Genomic DNA, 16190 nt, shown 5'->3' with positions numbered 1-16190 from the left:
GCCATGTTGTTTATCCGATCAGTCTCAAAAGTTGCACTGCACAGCTTAGGACCAAGGGGAACCTACATATAAAATTTGAGAAAGATCCCTCTCGTTCTTCCCCAATAGCGATAAAAAACTTTCACTATCAAAATCAATTGCCATTATAAACCATAATAAAGTTTGCCCCCCCCCCTCCTTCCCCAGGGGGTAAACGTGAGACCCCAGGGTCATAAACCTTAAGACCCTTCCATCTATGAAGAGTGTTTGATTCTACCATATCTGGGTCTTTGAGAAGAAGATTTTAGAAATTTTTATTCAATTCAACCCTTTTTGGCCCCAAAGAAGAAGATTTTTGAAATTTTAGTCAATTTGACCCTTTTTGGCCCCGCCCCTCAGGCCCCTGGGGTCTTGGGACTAAACAGGCCACTATTTTTGTTGACCTTTGTCCATGGAAGGTTCCTGCAAAATTTCATTGAAATTGGTTCAGGGGTTTTAGAGAAGAAGTCGAAAATGTAAATTGTTTACGGACGCATGACGGACGACGGACACCGCCCGACAAAAGGCGATCGCAATAGGTCACTTGAGACTTTGTCTCAGGTGACCTAAAAAGGAATTCATATATATCTGATTTCCTTTTTCTCTCATATCCAATCAAGATAATGCTGGCCATGTAAGATAATCATGCTCGCTGAGTCTATCTTACACGGGCGTACAGTCACAATGGCTCCACAATCACTTGATGTCTCCAATTTGGAAAACACCTATGCGGCAATGCAGAAAAGGCAATGTGATGAAATTAAAACCTTTTACGATATACTTACTGTACACATTAGAAAGATGAGATTATTTTTTCTGTACAGATGTTGTTTGCAAATATGGGATACGCTAAAACATCGCTGACAATTCGTTTTTGTTCAAAAAGCTCAGGGGAAAAATTGATATTTTCAAAATGGTTGCCAGTCCAAAAGCACTTTCATGGGTTTTGAGCTTATTCTGGTAGTTGGAATGAGAGAAAAATACTCTTTCATGCCCAGGGTTGTAGGAGAGGGAAATTCCACCCTCGGGATTTTCAATTGAAAATCCTGAGGGTGGAATTTCCCTCTCCTACAACTCTGGGCATGGAAGAGTCTTTAGAAAAAAATTAACAAACATGAAGGTAAGGTATTGTAAGCAATTCATAGTCTTCTACCTTCACACAAACTTTGTTAATAAAAAAGACGAGATCCCAGAGGGATCTTGGCGCACACCTTTGTACCATCTTCATTAGTTCTTTGTCAGTTCGATCTTTTCTCTTCTTCCCTCATATCTGTTTGATCAAGTCATGTTAACAGTAAATGCACCTTGAGGTAACTTTTGATCTAAACTTAATACTGATGTGTATGAAAGTTAACCTTCAAAGTGTGTTTGTCATTTCACATATTTACTAGTACAGTACTTAATGTGAAAGAAATAGAATCAATAATTGCAATATGAGAAAGATCTGTTTAGTTCTTCTTTTAATCCATTTTGTTTTTATGATCAGTCTCAAAATATAACATACACAACGAGGGATCAAGGGGAACCTACATTTAAAATTTGAGAAAGATCCCTCCCGTACTTCCCAAGAAATAGCGATAACAAACTTTCACTATCAAAATCCAAGATGGCTGCCTGTCGGCCATGTTGTTTATCCGATCAGTCTCTAAAATTGCCCTGCACAGCTAGGACCAAGGGGAACCTACATATAAAATTTAAGAAAGATCCCTCTAGTTCTTCCGGAGAAATAGCGGTAACAAACCTACACTATCAAAATCCAAGATGGCTGCCTGTCGGCCATGTTGTTTATCCGATCAGTCTCAAAAATTGCCCTGCACAGCTAAGGACCAAGGGGAACCTATACCTCAAATTTGAGAAAGATCCCTCCTGTAATTTTTGGAAAATAGCGATAACAAACTTTCAATATCAAAATCCAAGATGGCTGCCTGTCGGCCATGTTGTTTATCCGATCAGTCTCAAAAGTTGCCCTGCACAGCTAAGGACCAAGGGGAACCTACATATAAAATTTGAGAAAGATCCCTCTGGTACTTCTTGAGAAATAGCGATAACAAACTTTCACTATCAAAATCCAAGATGGCTGCCTGTCGGCCATGTTGTTTATCCAATCAGTCTCAAAAGTTGCCCTGCACAGATAAGGATCAAGGGGAACCTGCATATAAAATTGGAGAAAGATCCCTCTGGTACTTCTTGAGAAATAGCGATAACAAACTTTCACTATCAAACTCCAAGATGGCTGCCTGTCGGCCATGTTGTTTATCCAATCAGTCTCAAAAGTTGCCCTGCACAGATAAGGATCAAGGGGAACCTGCATATAAAATTGGAGAAAGATCCCTCTGGTACTTCTTGAGAAATAGCAATAACAAGAATTGTTTATGGACGGACGACGGACGACATACGACAGACGACGGACGTACCACGGACGCAGGGTGATTTGAATAGCCCACCATCAAATGATGGTGGGCTAAAAATGTATAAAGGGCTATAACTCTGTGTATAGAGTTCAAAGGGACATAACTCTGTGTATAGAGGGCCACAAGACCCGATTTACTTTGTGACAATACACAATCCCAAGATCTACACATAAACAATATGGTAAATAAATGAAAGACTGTATGAAGTATGCCCTAGACAAAGGATACACCCCAGAGGGCAATAACATCATATACAGTAGAGGAAGCGAAAGAGTACGAACCTACAGTGACACCAGTGGAGGACTGAGTACAGACCTATAGTCCCTCCAGTAACACCAGTGGAGGACTGAGTACAGACCTATAGTCCCCTCCAGTAATACCAGTGGAGGACTGAGTACAGACCTATAGTCCCTCCAGTTATACCAGTGGAGGACTGAATACAGACCTATAGTCCCTCCAGTAACACCAGTGGAGGACCGAGTACAGACCTATAGTCCCTCCAGTACTACCAGTGGAGGACTGAGTACAGACCTATAGTCCCTCCAGTGACACCAGTGGAGGACTGAGTACAGACCTATAGTCCCTCCAGTACTACCAGTGGAGGACTGAGTACAGACCTATAGTCCCTCCAGTAACACCAGTGGAGGACTGAGTACAGACCTATAGTCCCTACAGTAATACCAGTGGAGGACTGAGTACAGACCTATAGTCCCTCCAGTACTACCAGTGGAGGACTGAGTACAGACCTATAGTCCCTCCAGTAACACCAGTGGAGGACTGAGTACAGACCTATAGTCCCTCCAGTACTACCAGTGGAGGACTGAGTACAGACCTATAGTCCCTCCAGTAACACCAGTGGAGGACTGAGTACAGACCTATAGTCCCTACAGTAATACCAGTGGAGGACTGAGTACAGACCTATAGTCCCTCCAGTAACACCAGTGGAGGACTGAGTACAGATCTATAGTCCCTCCAGTAATACCAGTGGAGGACTGAGTACAGACCTATAGTCCCTACAGCGGTACCAGTGGAGGACTGAGTACAGACCTATATTCCCTACAGTAACACCAGTGGAGGACTGAGTACAGACCTATAGTCCCTACAGTAACACCAGTGGAGGACTGAGTACAGACCTATAGTCCCTACAGTAATGTCAGTGGAGGACTGAGTACAGACCTATAGTCCCTCCAGTACTACCAGTGGAGGACTGAATACAGACCTATAGTCCCTACAGTAATATCAGTGGAGGACTGAGTACAGACCTATAGTCCCTCCAGTTATACCAGTGGAGGACTGAGAACAGACCTATAGTCCCTCCAGTAATACCAGTGGAGGACTGAATACAGACCTATCGTCCTCTCTAGTAATGCCAGTGAAGGACTGAGTACAGACCTATAGTCCCCTCCAGTAACACCAGTGGAGGACTGAGTACAGACCTATAGTCCCTACAGTTATACCAGTGGAGGACTGAATACAGACCTATAGTCCTCTCTAGTAATGCCAGTGGAGGACTGAGTACAGATCTATAGTCCCCTCCAGTAACACCAGTGGAGGACTGAGTACAGACCTATAGTCCCTACAGTTATACCAGTGGATGACTGAATACAGACCTATAGTCCTCTCTAGTAATGCCAGTGGAGGGCTGAGTACAGATCTATAGTCCCCTCCAGGAACACCAGTGGAGGACTGAGTACAGGCCTATAGTCCCTACAGTAACACCAGGGGAGGACTGAGTACAGACCTATAGTCCCTACAGTTATACCAGTCGAGGACTGAATACAGACCTATAGTCCCCTACAGTAATACCAGTGGCGGACTGAGTACAGACCTATGGTCCCCTACAGTAATATCAGAGGAGGACTGAGTACAGACCTATAGTACCTCCAGTAATACCAGTGGAGGATTGAATACAGACCTATCGTCCTCTCTAGTAATGCTAGTGAAGGACTGAGTACAGACCTATAGTCCCTCCAGTAACACCAGTGGAGGACTGAATACAGACCTATCGTCCTCTCTAGTAATGCCAGTGAAGGACTGAGTACAGACCTATAGTCCCCACAGTAACACCAGTGGAGGACTGAGTACAGATCTATAGTCCCCTCCAGTAACACCCGTGGAGGACTGAGTACAGACCTATAGTCCCCTACAGTAATACCAGTGGAGGACAGAGTACAGACCTATAGGCCTCTCTAGTAATACCAGTGGAGGACTGAGTACAGACCTATAGTCCTCTCTAGTAATGTCAGTGGAGGACTGAGTACAGACCTCTAGTCCCCTACAGTAATATCAGTGGAGGACTGAGCACAGACCTATAGTCCCCTACAGTAATACCAGTGGAGGACTTAGTACAGACCTATGGTCCCCTACAGTAATATTAGTGGAGGACTGAGTACAGACCTATAGTCCCCTACAGTAATAACAGTGGAGGACAGAGTACAGACCTATAGGCCTCTCTAGTAATACCAGTGGAGGACTGAGTCCAGACCTATAGTCCTCTCTAGTAATGTCAGTGGAGGACTGAGTACAGACCTCTAGTCCCCTACAGTAATATCAGTGGAGGACTGAGTACATACCTATAGTCCCCTACAGTAATACCAGTGGAGGACTTAGTACAGACCTATGGTCCCCTACAGTAATATTAGTGGAGGACTGAGTACAGACCTATAGTCCCTACAGTAATATAGTCCCTACAGTAATATCAGTGGAGGAATGAGTACAGACCTATAGTCCCTACAGTAATACCAGGGGGGGACTGAGTACAGACCTATGGTCCCCGCCAGGAATATCAGTGGAGGACTGAGTACAGACCTATAGTCCCCTACAGTAATACTAGCAGGGTATCATTAACACTTTTACATTAAAGAATTGTTCATGTTTATCTCTTTACATGTAAAATAAATCTACATGTAATGTAAAAGTATACATTTACTAAATCAGCAAAAGAAATGTCACAAACAAACTAATAATCAAAAACATATATATATATCTGAACTGTTCCAATAAAAATGTCCAACATCGGGAATCATCTGAACTCCCGAGGCCAAAGACATCCTACATGACAGGTGGGTAATATGTACTGATCATAACTTACCTCTCTACTGCTAATTTTTTTAAGTAGGTTTTCGTCTGGGGTACCAGTAAGTGACAACACGCGGCTAAGCTGGTCTATGTCTGTGTACCAGGGTCAAGGTTGATATCAGACACAGATCACATAGATCACACCCTGTTTAATTAGACCACTCAGTATTTGGAGACAACCAACAACACAAGGGATCACCTACACCGAAGTCAATTTACCTATTATCATCAGCACTCCTATACCAGTTAATACACAGCTGTGTCATACTACACTTAAAAGCATTCAGATCAAATGGTTAATCCATACCTCAGCATGGTATATTAATCAAATTAACTGAAATCACATTTGCAGGCAATTACTTAAATTTAGTTTTCCCTTTGGAAAGCACTGTTGTAGTTAAGAAATTTTAAGGGTTTTGTTATACTTCAGCAATGTTTTTAAAGGGTATTTATGTTCATGAAACTAGGCCAGGAAATTAAAATAATCAAACAGAGAAACTTTTCAATACTGTTCATTTCAAGATATATTTGTTTGTCATAAACAAACTCATTCTGATGACTTTCCGACTTGGAACAAACAATTATATTTATAAGTTTAAATTTTAACAGTAAAATTCTGTAATATTATTTTGTGTCTGGGTTAGGGAGATAGTGACATCTGGACATGGGAATAACGTTGGATTATAACCTATGTATTAGCCTTGACATACTATTAATAAGATTATTATCTTTAAAGTGAAAGTTCCTTAGTGAACTGGTATTTCAGAAAACCTTGGAGCGTGATATCTTCACTGATCTCGACACTTACACACACAGCGGCATTATTGCAGAACCTATGATTTAAAAAAATATAAAAAAATATGAAAAGACATTCCTTGTGAAACCCTAAAAAGAAACTAACACATCCTACAGACAAACAGGGCTGAAATTTGAGGTACGGTAAGGTAAGAAAGGATACGATCTGTTCCTGGGAAGAGCGCCCTACCGGTCAACATCTCAGCCATAATACAGCCCACTGACCAGATATCCACTGAAATCAAACAGTTCCACATTATTTCATGTTAATGTGGGATTATGTTTGTCTTGATTTGTTGACATGTATATGATTGAATAAGTTAATTATTAAAAGGATAATGTCAATAAATTTCAATGAATATAAAACTTGTACTTATTAGCAAAGTGGATCAATGATGTATTATCTGATTATTAGTCTAACATATCTATATGAGCAATGTCATTTAGGACACTGGTAGTAGCAGATACTGCCAGTGGCTTCAGCAAGACATCAAAAGTTTTAAAAAAATCTAAATTTAAGTGCTCATCAATTTCAGTGGCTTGATTCTTGAAAAATCAAAACACAAGGCTGTCACTATTTCACAATGGGTATTAGACTAATGTATACAGCATAAGCTAGTGGCTATAGCGTCAGTGACTTTTATAAGTTTGTCATAAACAAAAGTTCCCTGATGACTTTAAAGTGTAAACAATTTGTTACACTCCTGTCATGATATACATAAACTTTGAATTCTAAATTACAACAGTGATAAACTTTGAATTCTAAATTATAACAGTAAACTTCTGTGATACTATTAAGTGGCTGGTTAAGGGAAAATAATTATAAAATATTCATCACAGGAAAGGGAGGTAATTACAATTAGTTAGGTTAGGGGAGATAGTTACAATATATCCATCACAGGCAAACTATTTACTATGAGTTCCCTATTTTACTGTCAGTTACTACTTCATCTGCTCAGTTATATCCCCTTACCTGTCTGGGTATAGTGCATCCAGTTGAGGACGATTTCGGGTGCCCTGTACCAGCGAGTGGCAACGTAACCGGTCATCTCGGACTCTGTGTGACGGGCCAGACCAAAATCCAAAATCTGAAATACAACACAATTACACATGAGGATAATGAGATTCTGAATTTTATTCCTTGTTCTGGTTTATATATATATTTCATCCGTAAGATTACATGATTGTGGTACTGAAGGTAATTTGTCTTTGTGACACCTTTATACTAACTAGTTTATATTAGCAATTTCGCTAGAATGTAATGCTCACTTATTTCAAACAATATCCATCAGTTTTACACATTTGCTACCAACATACTATCCATATACGTGATAAAAGAGCTTAGTCCGTTGATCCCTCAAGACCTGGGGCATGTTCAAACCATTTGGATCGTGATAAACGAAAGTGTTCCTAGTCCTTCATAAAAGGAGATCATTCTGGTGATAATTCCTGCGATTCTTCTGTAAAGTATCTGTTTTCTTCTAAAACTCGTACTTACTTTAAGCTCACAGTCTTCATTGACAGCAATATTGCTAGGTTTGAGATCCTGAAGATAAATTAAGTGATGTCATCAACACATAATACATTGAATCAGGTCCGAACAAACTCAGGAGGACTTGGCTTATCAAATAGTGCAAACTGATTCATAATCTTAGAATTTTAATCGCAGACAAAACACATAATTTACATGATACAATATGTACTGCAGCAATATCACAACACAAACATTTCACATCATGGATAGTTTACAGAAAAAAGTTTCCAAACATAAGCTCCTACTTAGGTTCAATTTTGAATATGTGTGGAAACAGAAGGGGAGATACATTTATCAGAAATGATCTCAAGTAATACACAAATGTATATGGGATTTTTGTATCGGTGAATAAATTGTCTTTATTATTGATCCATTTGAATAAATCAATAACAATAGATGTAAAACAATGTCAGAGTTGAGCATTTTATTTGACATTCTCTGCTTTGATCACTTACCCTATGAATGATCCCAGCTGAATGTATATACTGAAATTACAATAAACATGTATGAGAATTGATTTCCAGGTCTGTTATCTGATGTAAATCTACACTATACACTGTCAAAAGTTGTACGAAATGCCTGTACTGAGTCAAGTTAAGTTCACATGACAACTTTAAAATAGTTAATCAACATGTCGGTATATTTTATATAAAGGATTATTTAAAAAATTAATATATACTGACTGAAGATTACACCTTTAAGCTCATCAATATGTCGGTACATTTTATATAAAAGATAATTTAATATTAATATATACTGACTTAAGATTACGCATAAATATGTTGGGACATTTTATATAAAAGAAAATTTAATATTAATATATACTGACTTAAGATTACTCATCAATATGTCGGTACATTTTATATAAAAGATAATTTAATATTAATATATACTGACTTAAGATTACGCATCAATATGTCGGTACATTTTATATAAAAGATGATTTAATATTAATATATACTGACTGAAAATTACACCTTTAAGGACCCCCACTGCAGGAAAATCACAAGAGAAATCCACTGTGGTTTTCATACCTACAGTAACCTCCCCTGGATTTTGCTCTGGCTATAACTGCAGTGTAATTAGGTCAGGAGTACTACGGTTGACAAGGTAGCTCGATTGGTCAGAGCAACAGTACATAATGATTGTAGTCCAGGGGTCCAGGGTTCTAATTTTGGGCCTGTATTCATGAAACCGTTCTCATGCTCAAGCATGGATTTTGTGCTCAAGACTCATTTCTTGTTCCGTTTATAAATCATAATGAAATCTGTTTTCGACCATTATTTGGAGAGAAAACAAGAGGCCCAGGGGCCTTAATAGCTCACCTGGTATTTTATTTTTCAATTTAAAACCTGCTGAGTACCATTCAGGTTTATCAAAGGAGTACAAGTAACAAAGTTGCATCTTCCATTTATAAATATTCAATTCCCTTTGCCCAAAGATTCTCTAAAACAAGTTTGGTTAGGTTAAAATCCCTTCAACGGTACAGAAGGAGAAGGATCTTTAATGTTTTCCTCTATTTCCCCTAATGGGCCCCACTAATCTGCCCCAAAGAAGGGGAATCCACACACCTCAGTTTAAACAAAATTGATTCTTTTCTCCCTAAGCATGCTTCAGACTGCATTTGGTTTAAATCCCTTCACTTGTATAGTAGGAGAAAAAAATCCTTCAATTGGTTGAGGAGAAGATTTTTAAAGATTTACCTATTTTCCCCCTATTTGGCCCCGCCCCTCTGCCCCCAGGGGGACCATACCCTCCATTCATACAAACTGATAACCCTTTGGCCAATGATGCTCCAGACCAAATTTGGTCAAAATCCTCTGAGCCGTTCAAGACTAGTAGCGTTTTAAAGGAAAAAGTTGACGGACGACGGACGCTGCTGCATGGGATAAGCTCACTTGGCCCTTCGGGCCCAATGAGCTAAAAAATGAAAAGATTAAAAGCCAAATACTGTTTTCATTGTTTACATTTGACTTTTTTATCATTTGACACTTTTTAAGTGAGTTACAAGAAAGTTGGTTTGAGCACACAAAAAATGCTTAAGCATGAGATTGGTTTCATGAATATGAGCCCTGGTCTAGATCTGGGCACTGAACATCTTTATACTCATGATCAGAACTCTGCTGCTGATATTAATGTTTATCTTATCATTATAATGTATTCATGAAAGTTTTGCAAGGTATGTTTTTCTGTTCTGGAATTATTCATTGAAGATACACTAGTAGTCAAAATGTTTATACGGCATAGTTACATTTGGTGGCATGGCTATATGGGGATCTTTAAGTAGCAATTGATTATAAACTTTCCCCCCCCCCCCCCCCCCCAATTATTTCCCCCAAGTCTGTCTCTACTTTGGAGCGAGAAGTATTATTTTATGATTTGTTGATTTCAGTAGAATTCTCTGTCTTGTATTATACTCAATACTCCTTTAATTCAATACACAGAGCAACGTTACTGTTTTTACACCTGATACGCTCTTATCAGCATGAATGTGAAGAACATTTTATAAAAACACATTACATCTAGACATGCTTCAAAGAGCTGGTTTTACAAATCACATTTGCAACACTGAAGAGTTTAACTGTTAAACACACTTATTTTGTCAAATAGGGCTCAAGTGTGAAATATCGGCAGGTATGCATTTTACAAATCTTGAAATTGGACAAGAGAGCTCTATGTACAGATCTCTGTTTTTTAGTCTTTGCTCGAATGTCATTTGGAAATTTGCCAGACAGCTCAAAAAATTAATATAGTGAAATTTTACCTCAATTTCCAAGTAGTGATTTTGTTTATGGATCAAATTTCATTATAAGTTTAATTCAAAGTCCTAACTTTGTTACCTTGAGTCCACGCAGGATCTGATAGACGAGGAACTGGACGTGATCATCACTAAGCTTCTGTGTCTTGATTATGTTGTTAAGGTCAGCACCCATCAGGTGAGTGACCAGGTAGCTGTAATAAACAGAAGGTCAATAAACAGTTGTTTACAATAACACAGCTACCTGAGGTTACTATACAGCTGCTCACATACAGGTCTGTAGGCCAGACTTCCCTTGGCTGTAATACATAATAAATGAGGCTTCAGAATACTGAAATGACTAGGGTTGTTTTTTTCTTCATCTGTAATTGGAAATATATATATGCATGCATACATCTTGAATATTTATATATACATAGCATATTGTACATGTTGTAATTATGGTACATTGTATAAATTTGATGTACAAGTTGTCATTCTAGTTCAATGTATACATGTGCGATGTATATGTTGTAATCATGGTACATTGTATAAATTTGATGTACAAGTTGTGATTCTAGTACAATGTAAACATGTGCTATGTATATGTTGTAATCATGGTACATTGTATAAAGTTGATGTACAAGTTGTGATTCTAGTACAATGTATGCATGTGCAATGTATAGGTAGTAATTATGGTACATTGTATAAATTTGATGTACAAGTTGTTAGTCATTCTAGTACAATGTAAACATGTGCAATGTATATGTTGTAATTATGGTACATTGTATAAATTTGATGTACATGTTGTCATTCTAGTACAATGTATACATGTGCACTAGCATTATTATAAATGTTCACAGGTATATGATGGTGAAATGGAGATTATGCTTTTTATCACAAAGGTGTCACCGTTAACAGCAGGTTTATCTGGTACTGAGATAGCTAGCTCATCAATGGTCTACTGCACACATGACATTACTGTGTATAGCTATATACTAACCTGAACTTACCTGTAGCTCAGTATACAATTTACACATACAGCTATGTCCCAGTCTGTTACATATTATTAACCATTTATTTACATATCGTCAATCATGTACAATAATATAAATTACACGAGCTTGGTGAGTTGATGAGGGCGTCAAGCTTAACAGTTCTTAGCAATGAAGCATAGGTCAGATTATACAGGCATTAGGATACAAATCTCTAGACTTTCACATTATGGGTCTGCATAACGTATCAAAGTATCATGGTTCTTCCACAGGTACTAGCTATATATATATAGCCTCGTCTGTCAAAACATGACACCTATAATACATTTTGGATTTTTAAGAAGATATTTTATAGCAAACCATCAAATATGTCTACTTGCCAAACATCATGACCGTGTTTTATAGCAAACCATCAAATATGTCTACTTGCCAAACATCATGACCATTGTTCTCATGCATGGAGCTATAAGAAAGAAGTTCCTTTAACCCTTTCACCCCTATGTAACTTAAGTAGACTCTACTATGCATTGATCTGGATGAGTCCATTATGGTCTACAGTGGTGAAAGGGTTATGCTTTTTACCTTTTACTAATTATAACCTATGTTAACTTTTGTCCCTTGCCAGTAGTCATAGTTAATCTTACACCTAATCTAAACACAACAAATTTTAAATAATTTCACTCTAGTCTACCAAAGTTTCATAGCTCTTTTTCATGATCTCAAGAAAAGATTGCTTGCAATTTTTCAAATATGTAACCATGTGTCCTTGAAAATAAGTCAAAGTCATTTATATGACAAAAGTTTATAGTACCCCATCCCAGGTGTACATACTGGCCAAATATCAGCACTCTGAGTCTTCAAATTTTCAAAAAGAATTTCTGTTCAAAGAAAAATGTTAATTGACAGATAATGGATGGTATAGCATAAGCTTACAGGGACTTAAGGTTTGAGGTTAAAACACTAATATACTTACACATCATCGAAGTCTGCCAGGGAGGTCTGGGGTGTGAACACGTCTAACAGGCCAATTATCTGATAAACATAAAATTCATTTTTATTATTCTAGTGACACAATTCTAACATTACACAATGAAGTGTCATGCTAATTATGCTGTTGGGCTACTGCAGTGGCCTGGTGGTCATGCTAATTATGCTGTTGGGCTACTGCAGTGGCCGAGTGGTCATGCTAATTATGCTGTTGGGCTACTGCAGTGGCCTGGTGGTCATGTTAATTATGCTGTTGGGCTACTGCAGTGGCCGGGTGGTCATGCTAATTATGCCGTTGGGCTACAGTGGCCGAGGGGTCATTCTAATTATGCTGTTGCAATTGGGTTATGGTGGCCGAGTTGTCATGCTAATTATGCTGTTGGGCTACTGCAGTGGCCTGGTGGTCATGTTAATTATGCTGTTGGGCTACTGCAGTGGCCTGGTGGTCATGTTAATTATGCTGTTGGGCTACTGCAGTGGCCTGGTTGTCATGCTAATTATGCTGTTGGGCTACGGCAGTGGCCGAGTGGTCATGCTAATTATGCTGTGGGGTTGTGGTGGCCGAGTGGTCATGTTAATTACGCTGTTGGGCTACAGTGGCCGGGGGGGGGGGGGGGGGGGGGGGGGTGGGGGGGGGGGGTCATGCTTATTAGCTGTTGGGCTACAGTGGCGGAGTGGTCATGCTAATTATGCTGTTGGGCTACAGTGTCCCCCCCCATCAAATAGGTCACAGGTTTGAGGCCTACATCAGGGACAGTCGCAATTAAGGCAAGGTCAGTGGGTTTTTTCTCCAGATTCTACCCTGGCTTTCCTGCACTACCAAAACCAGGCAGGTCCTTAAATTACCATAGCTGTTAATAGGATGTAAAGCACACACAAATAAACGAACATAATGATGCTGTAAATTTCTAATTTATGACCTTTTAATGACACTGCATAGTTATTTCAATAAAAATTTACAAAACAGGTATATTAAATGTATGTATGTGTTGGCGTGGTTGCCAAGACAAGCTGCGTTACATGTACAGAAGACAGTTGTGTTAACATGTACAGTGATACTTACATGTACAGTGTATATATACACACAAGATTTAGTGTTAACATGTACAGTGATACTTACATCTAGTGTATATATACACACAAGATTTAGTGTTAACATGTACAGTGATACTTACATGTACAGTGTATATATACACACAAGATTTAGTGTTAACATGTACAGTGTATATACACACAAGGTTTAGTGTAAACATGTACAGTGATACTAACATGTACAGTGTATATATACACACACAAGATTTAGTGTTAACATGTACAGTGTATATATATACACACACAAGATTTAGTGTTAACATGAACAGTGATACTCACATGTACAGTGTATATATACACACAAGATTTAGTACACTGAGCTGGTTTGAGGTCTATGTATGGGTAATGGCTTGCTATCAGGGTCAAGAGGAAAACAACAACATTCGGCACAGATACCAAGTAATACGATAAATGACCAGTCGTTTTTAATATTTAAAGTAATTCAAGTAGACCGGTATAACACTTGTCCCTCACAGCAATAAGTACAGGCATGATTCACTGTAAATCAGTCGTTTTTAATATGTATAGTGAAGTAATTCAAGTAGACCGGTATAACACTTGTCCATCACAGCAATAAATACAGGCATAATTCACTGTAAATCAGATTGTTTGAACTTGGGCTTATTTAATGGGCATATATATGTTTTTAATTCAAACATCCTTGTCATTATGCACTTGAAATTGTTCAATTTGATAGGAGGTTATACATGCACATTATATCATTTGTAAACCACATATATCCTGATACCCTGAAATCAAGTCATCGGGCTCCTGTGACAAAATCTGGACAAAGATGTCACAAGACATCTGGATTTGATCACAAGCTCCTGTGATATCACATGACACATTACAGTTCATGTATTAGTATATTCCTGATTTGATCACAAGCTCCTGAGATATCACATGACACATTACAGTTCATGTATCAGTGTATTCCTGATTTGATCACAAGCCCCTGTGATATCACATGACACATTACAGTTCATGTATCAGTGTATTCTTGATTTGATCACAAGCCCCTGAGATATCACATGACACATTACAGTTCATGCATAAATTCATTCCTAATTCCAAGCCCCTGAGATATCACATGACACACTACAGTTCATGTATAAATACATTCCTGATTTGATCACATACAAGCCCCTGTGATATCATATTAGTCTGTATAATTACTGTAGTTGTATACATACAATTGTACCATATGGTATAACTAAAACAGGTTGGTTATACCATGTCTAGATCAAAGGAAAAATGACACGTCTAGCTATGCGACAATACGGTATATGTATCAATAATTTCCTGATGTAATTACTGGACCCTGTGATTTCAAATTAACTGATGTATATAACTATTATCCCAAATTAATCACATGTGATAAGTGTATAATACTTTATCACTTGTAATCAAATCAGGATGAATTGTTGAACATGTGTACATGTATACATACAGTTGACCTAATATGACCTATATCCAACCCTGCCAATCTCACAGGAGAGAAAATGTCTAAATATTTAAGTACAGGTACTTACAATGACTCCATATATAGATAGCTATTTTATAAAATAGAACTGTAAAATAACAAAATTAATTAGATTGAAAAGAAATTAAAAGATGAAGGTAATTCAGTAGATATCAAAAGTCAACAAGAGTATCGCGGGGCGGAACAATATATGCCCATCGAATGCATATATATGCCATATAGTGTTATATACAAGTTTTCTTACATTGAAATAAGATCTGCATCATTCTAAGAGTGGTAAGCTGACATGTTATAAAAAATGTAGGAGAAAATCCCCGGACAAAAAATCAAATACTGAAATGAATAAAGGGCAATAACTTTTGCAAAAATTGTTGAATCAAAATTCTTTTAAGGGAGACACAACTTCATATCATGATTATAATGTATACCAAGTTTCAAAGAGATCGGTCGAAAAATGTAGGAGGAGATTGCAGGACAAACAAAAATTTACGCCGAGCCAGATGGACATTCCCATACCATAATACTTCCGTCAAATTTGACGGGCATATACAGATGAGAGTGAACAATTTGGACACTTCTTTAAGAGGGGGTCTGGAATAGTAATACGCTGTAGTAGTATTAGTACTAGCCTGGATAAGGGCTTATACATGTACTGCATACTGTATTGCTTTTATTACAAAGCTCTATAAATATAATTATCATTTGAACCATTTCATTTGAGTTTTAGATAGACCCTGCTATTTCCAAGTATAGAATGTTAACCTAGCTGATTAACATAAAGCATTCCTCAAATAAGTCAGATCTTGGCTGTCTTCCACACAGAGGACCCAACATGATCTAGACCTCAGGTTTATACATATAACAGTACCTACAATCTATATAGGGCTGTCACAGATCTAGACCTCAGGTTTATACATATAACAGTACCTACAATCTATATCAGGGCTGTCACAGATCTAGACCTAAGGTTTACATATAACAGTACCTACAATCTATATAGGGCTGTTACAGATCTAGACCTAAGGTTTATACATATAACAGTACCTACAATCTATATAGG

The 16190-nt window shown here is 38.1% G+C and overlaps 1 protein-coding gene across 1 annotated transcript in view; it reads right to left on the bottom strand.

The window, feature by feature from the left end:
• LOC110452642 (mitogen-activated protein kinase 14-like) overlaps positions 1–16190 on the bottom strand; it is a 33330-nt gene that overhangs the window by 6936 nt on the left and 10204 nt on the right. Inside the window, exons 3-9 of the mRNA XM_021501280.1 lie at positions 12542–12600; positions 10677–10788; positions 8292–8321; positions 7801–7848; positions 7276–7390; positions 6466–6537; positions 5521–5600 (exon numbers count right to left, since the gene is read on the bottom strand). Coding sequence (XP_021356955.1) covers positions 5521–5600; positions 6466–6537; positions 7276–7390; positions 7801–7848; positions 8292–8321; positions 10677–10788; positions 12542–12600 — 516 coding nt within the window. The remainder of the gene's footprint in view (positions 1–5520; positions 5601–6465; positions 6538–7275; positions 7391–7800; positions 7849–8291; positions 8322–10676; positions 10789–12541; positions 12601–16190) is intronic.

Source organism: Mizuhopecten yessoensis, unplaced genomic scaffold (assembly GCF_002113885.1).
Source record: "Mizuhopecten yessoensis strain PY_sf001 unplaced genomic scaffold, ASM211388v2 scaffold6779, whole genome shotgun sequence".
Lineage (NCBI taxonomy): Eukaryota > Metazoa > Mollusca > Bivalvia > Pectinida > Pectinidae > Mizuhopecten > Mizuhopecten yessoensis.
This window is presented reverse-complemented; position numbering and strand designations above follow the sequence as displayed.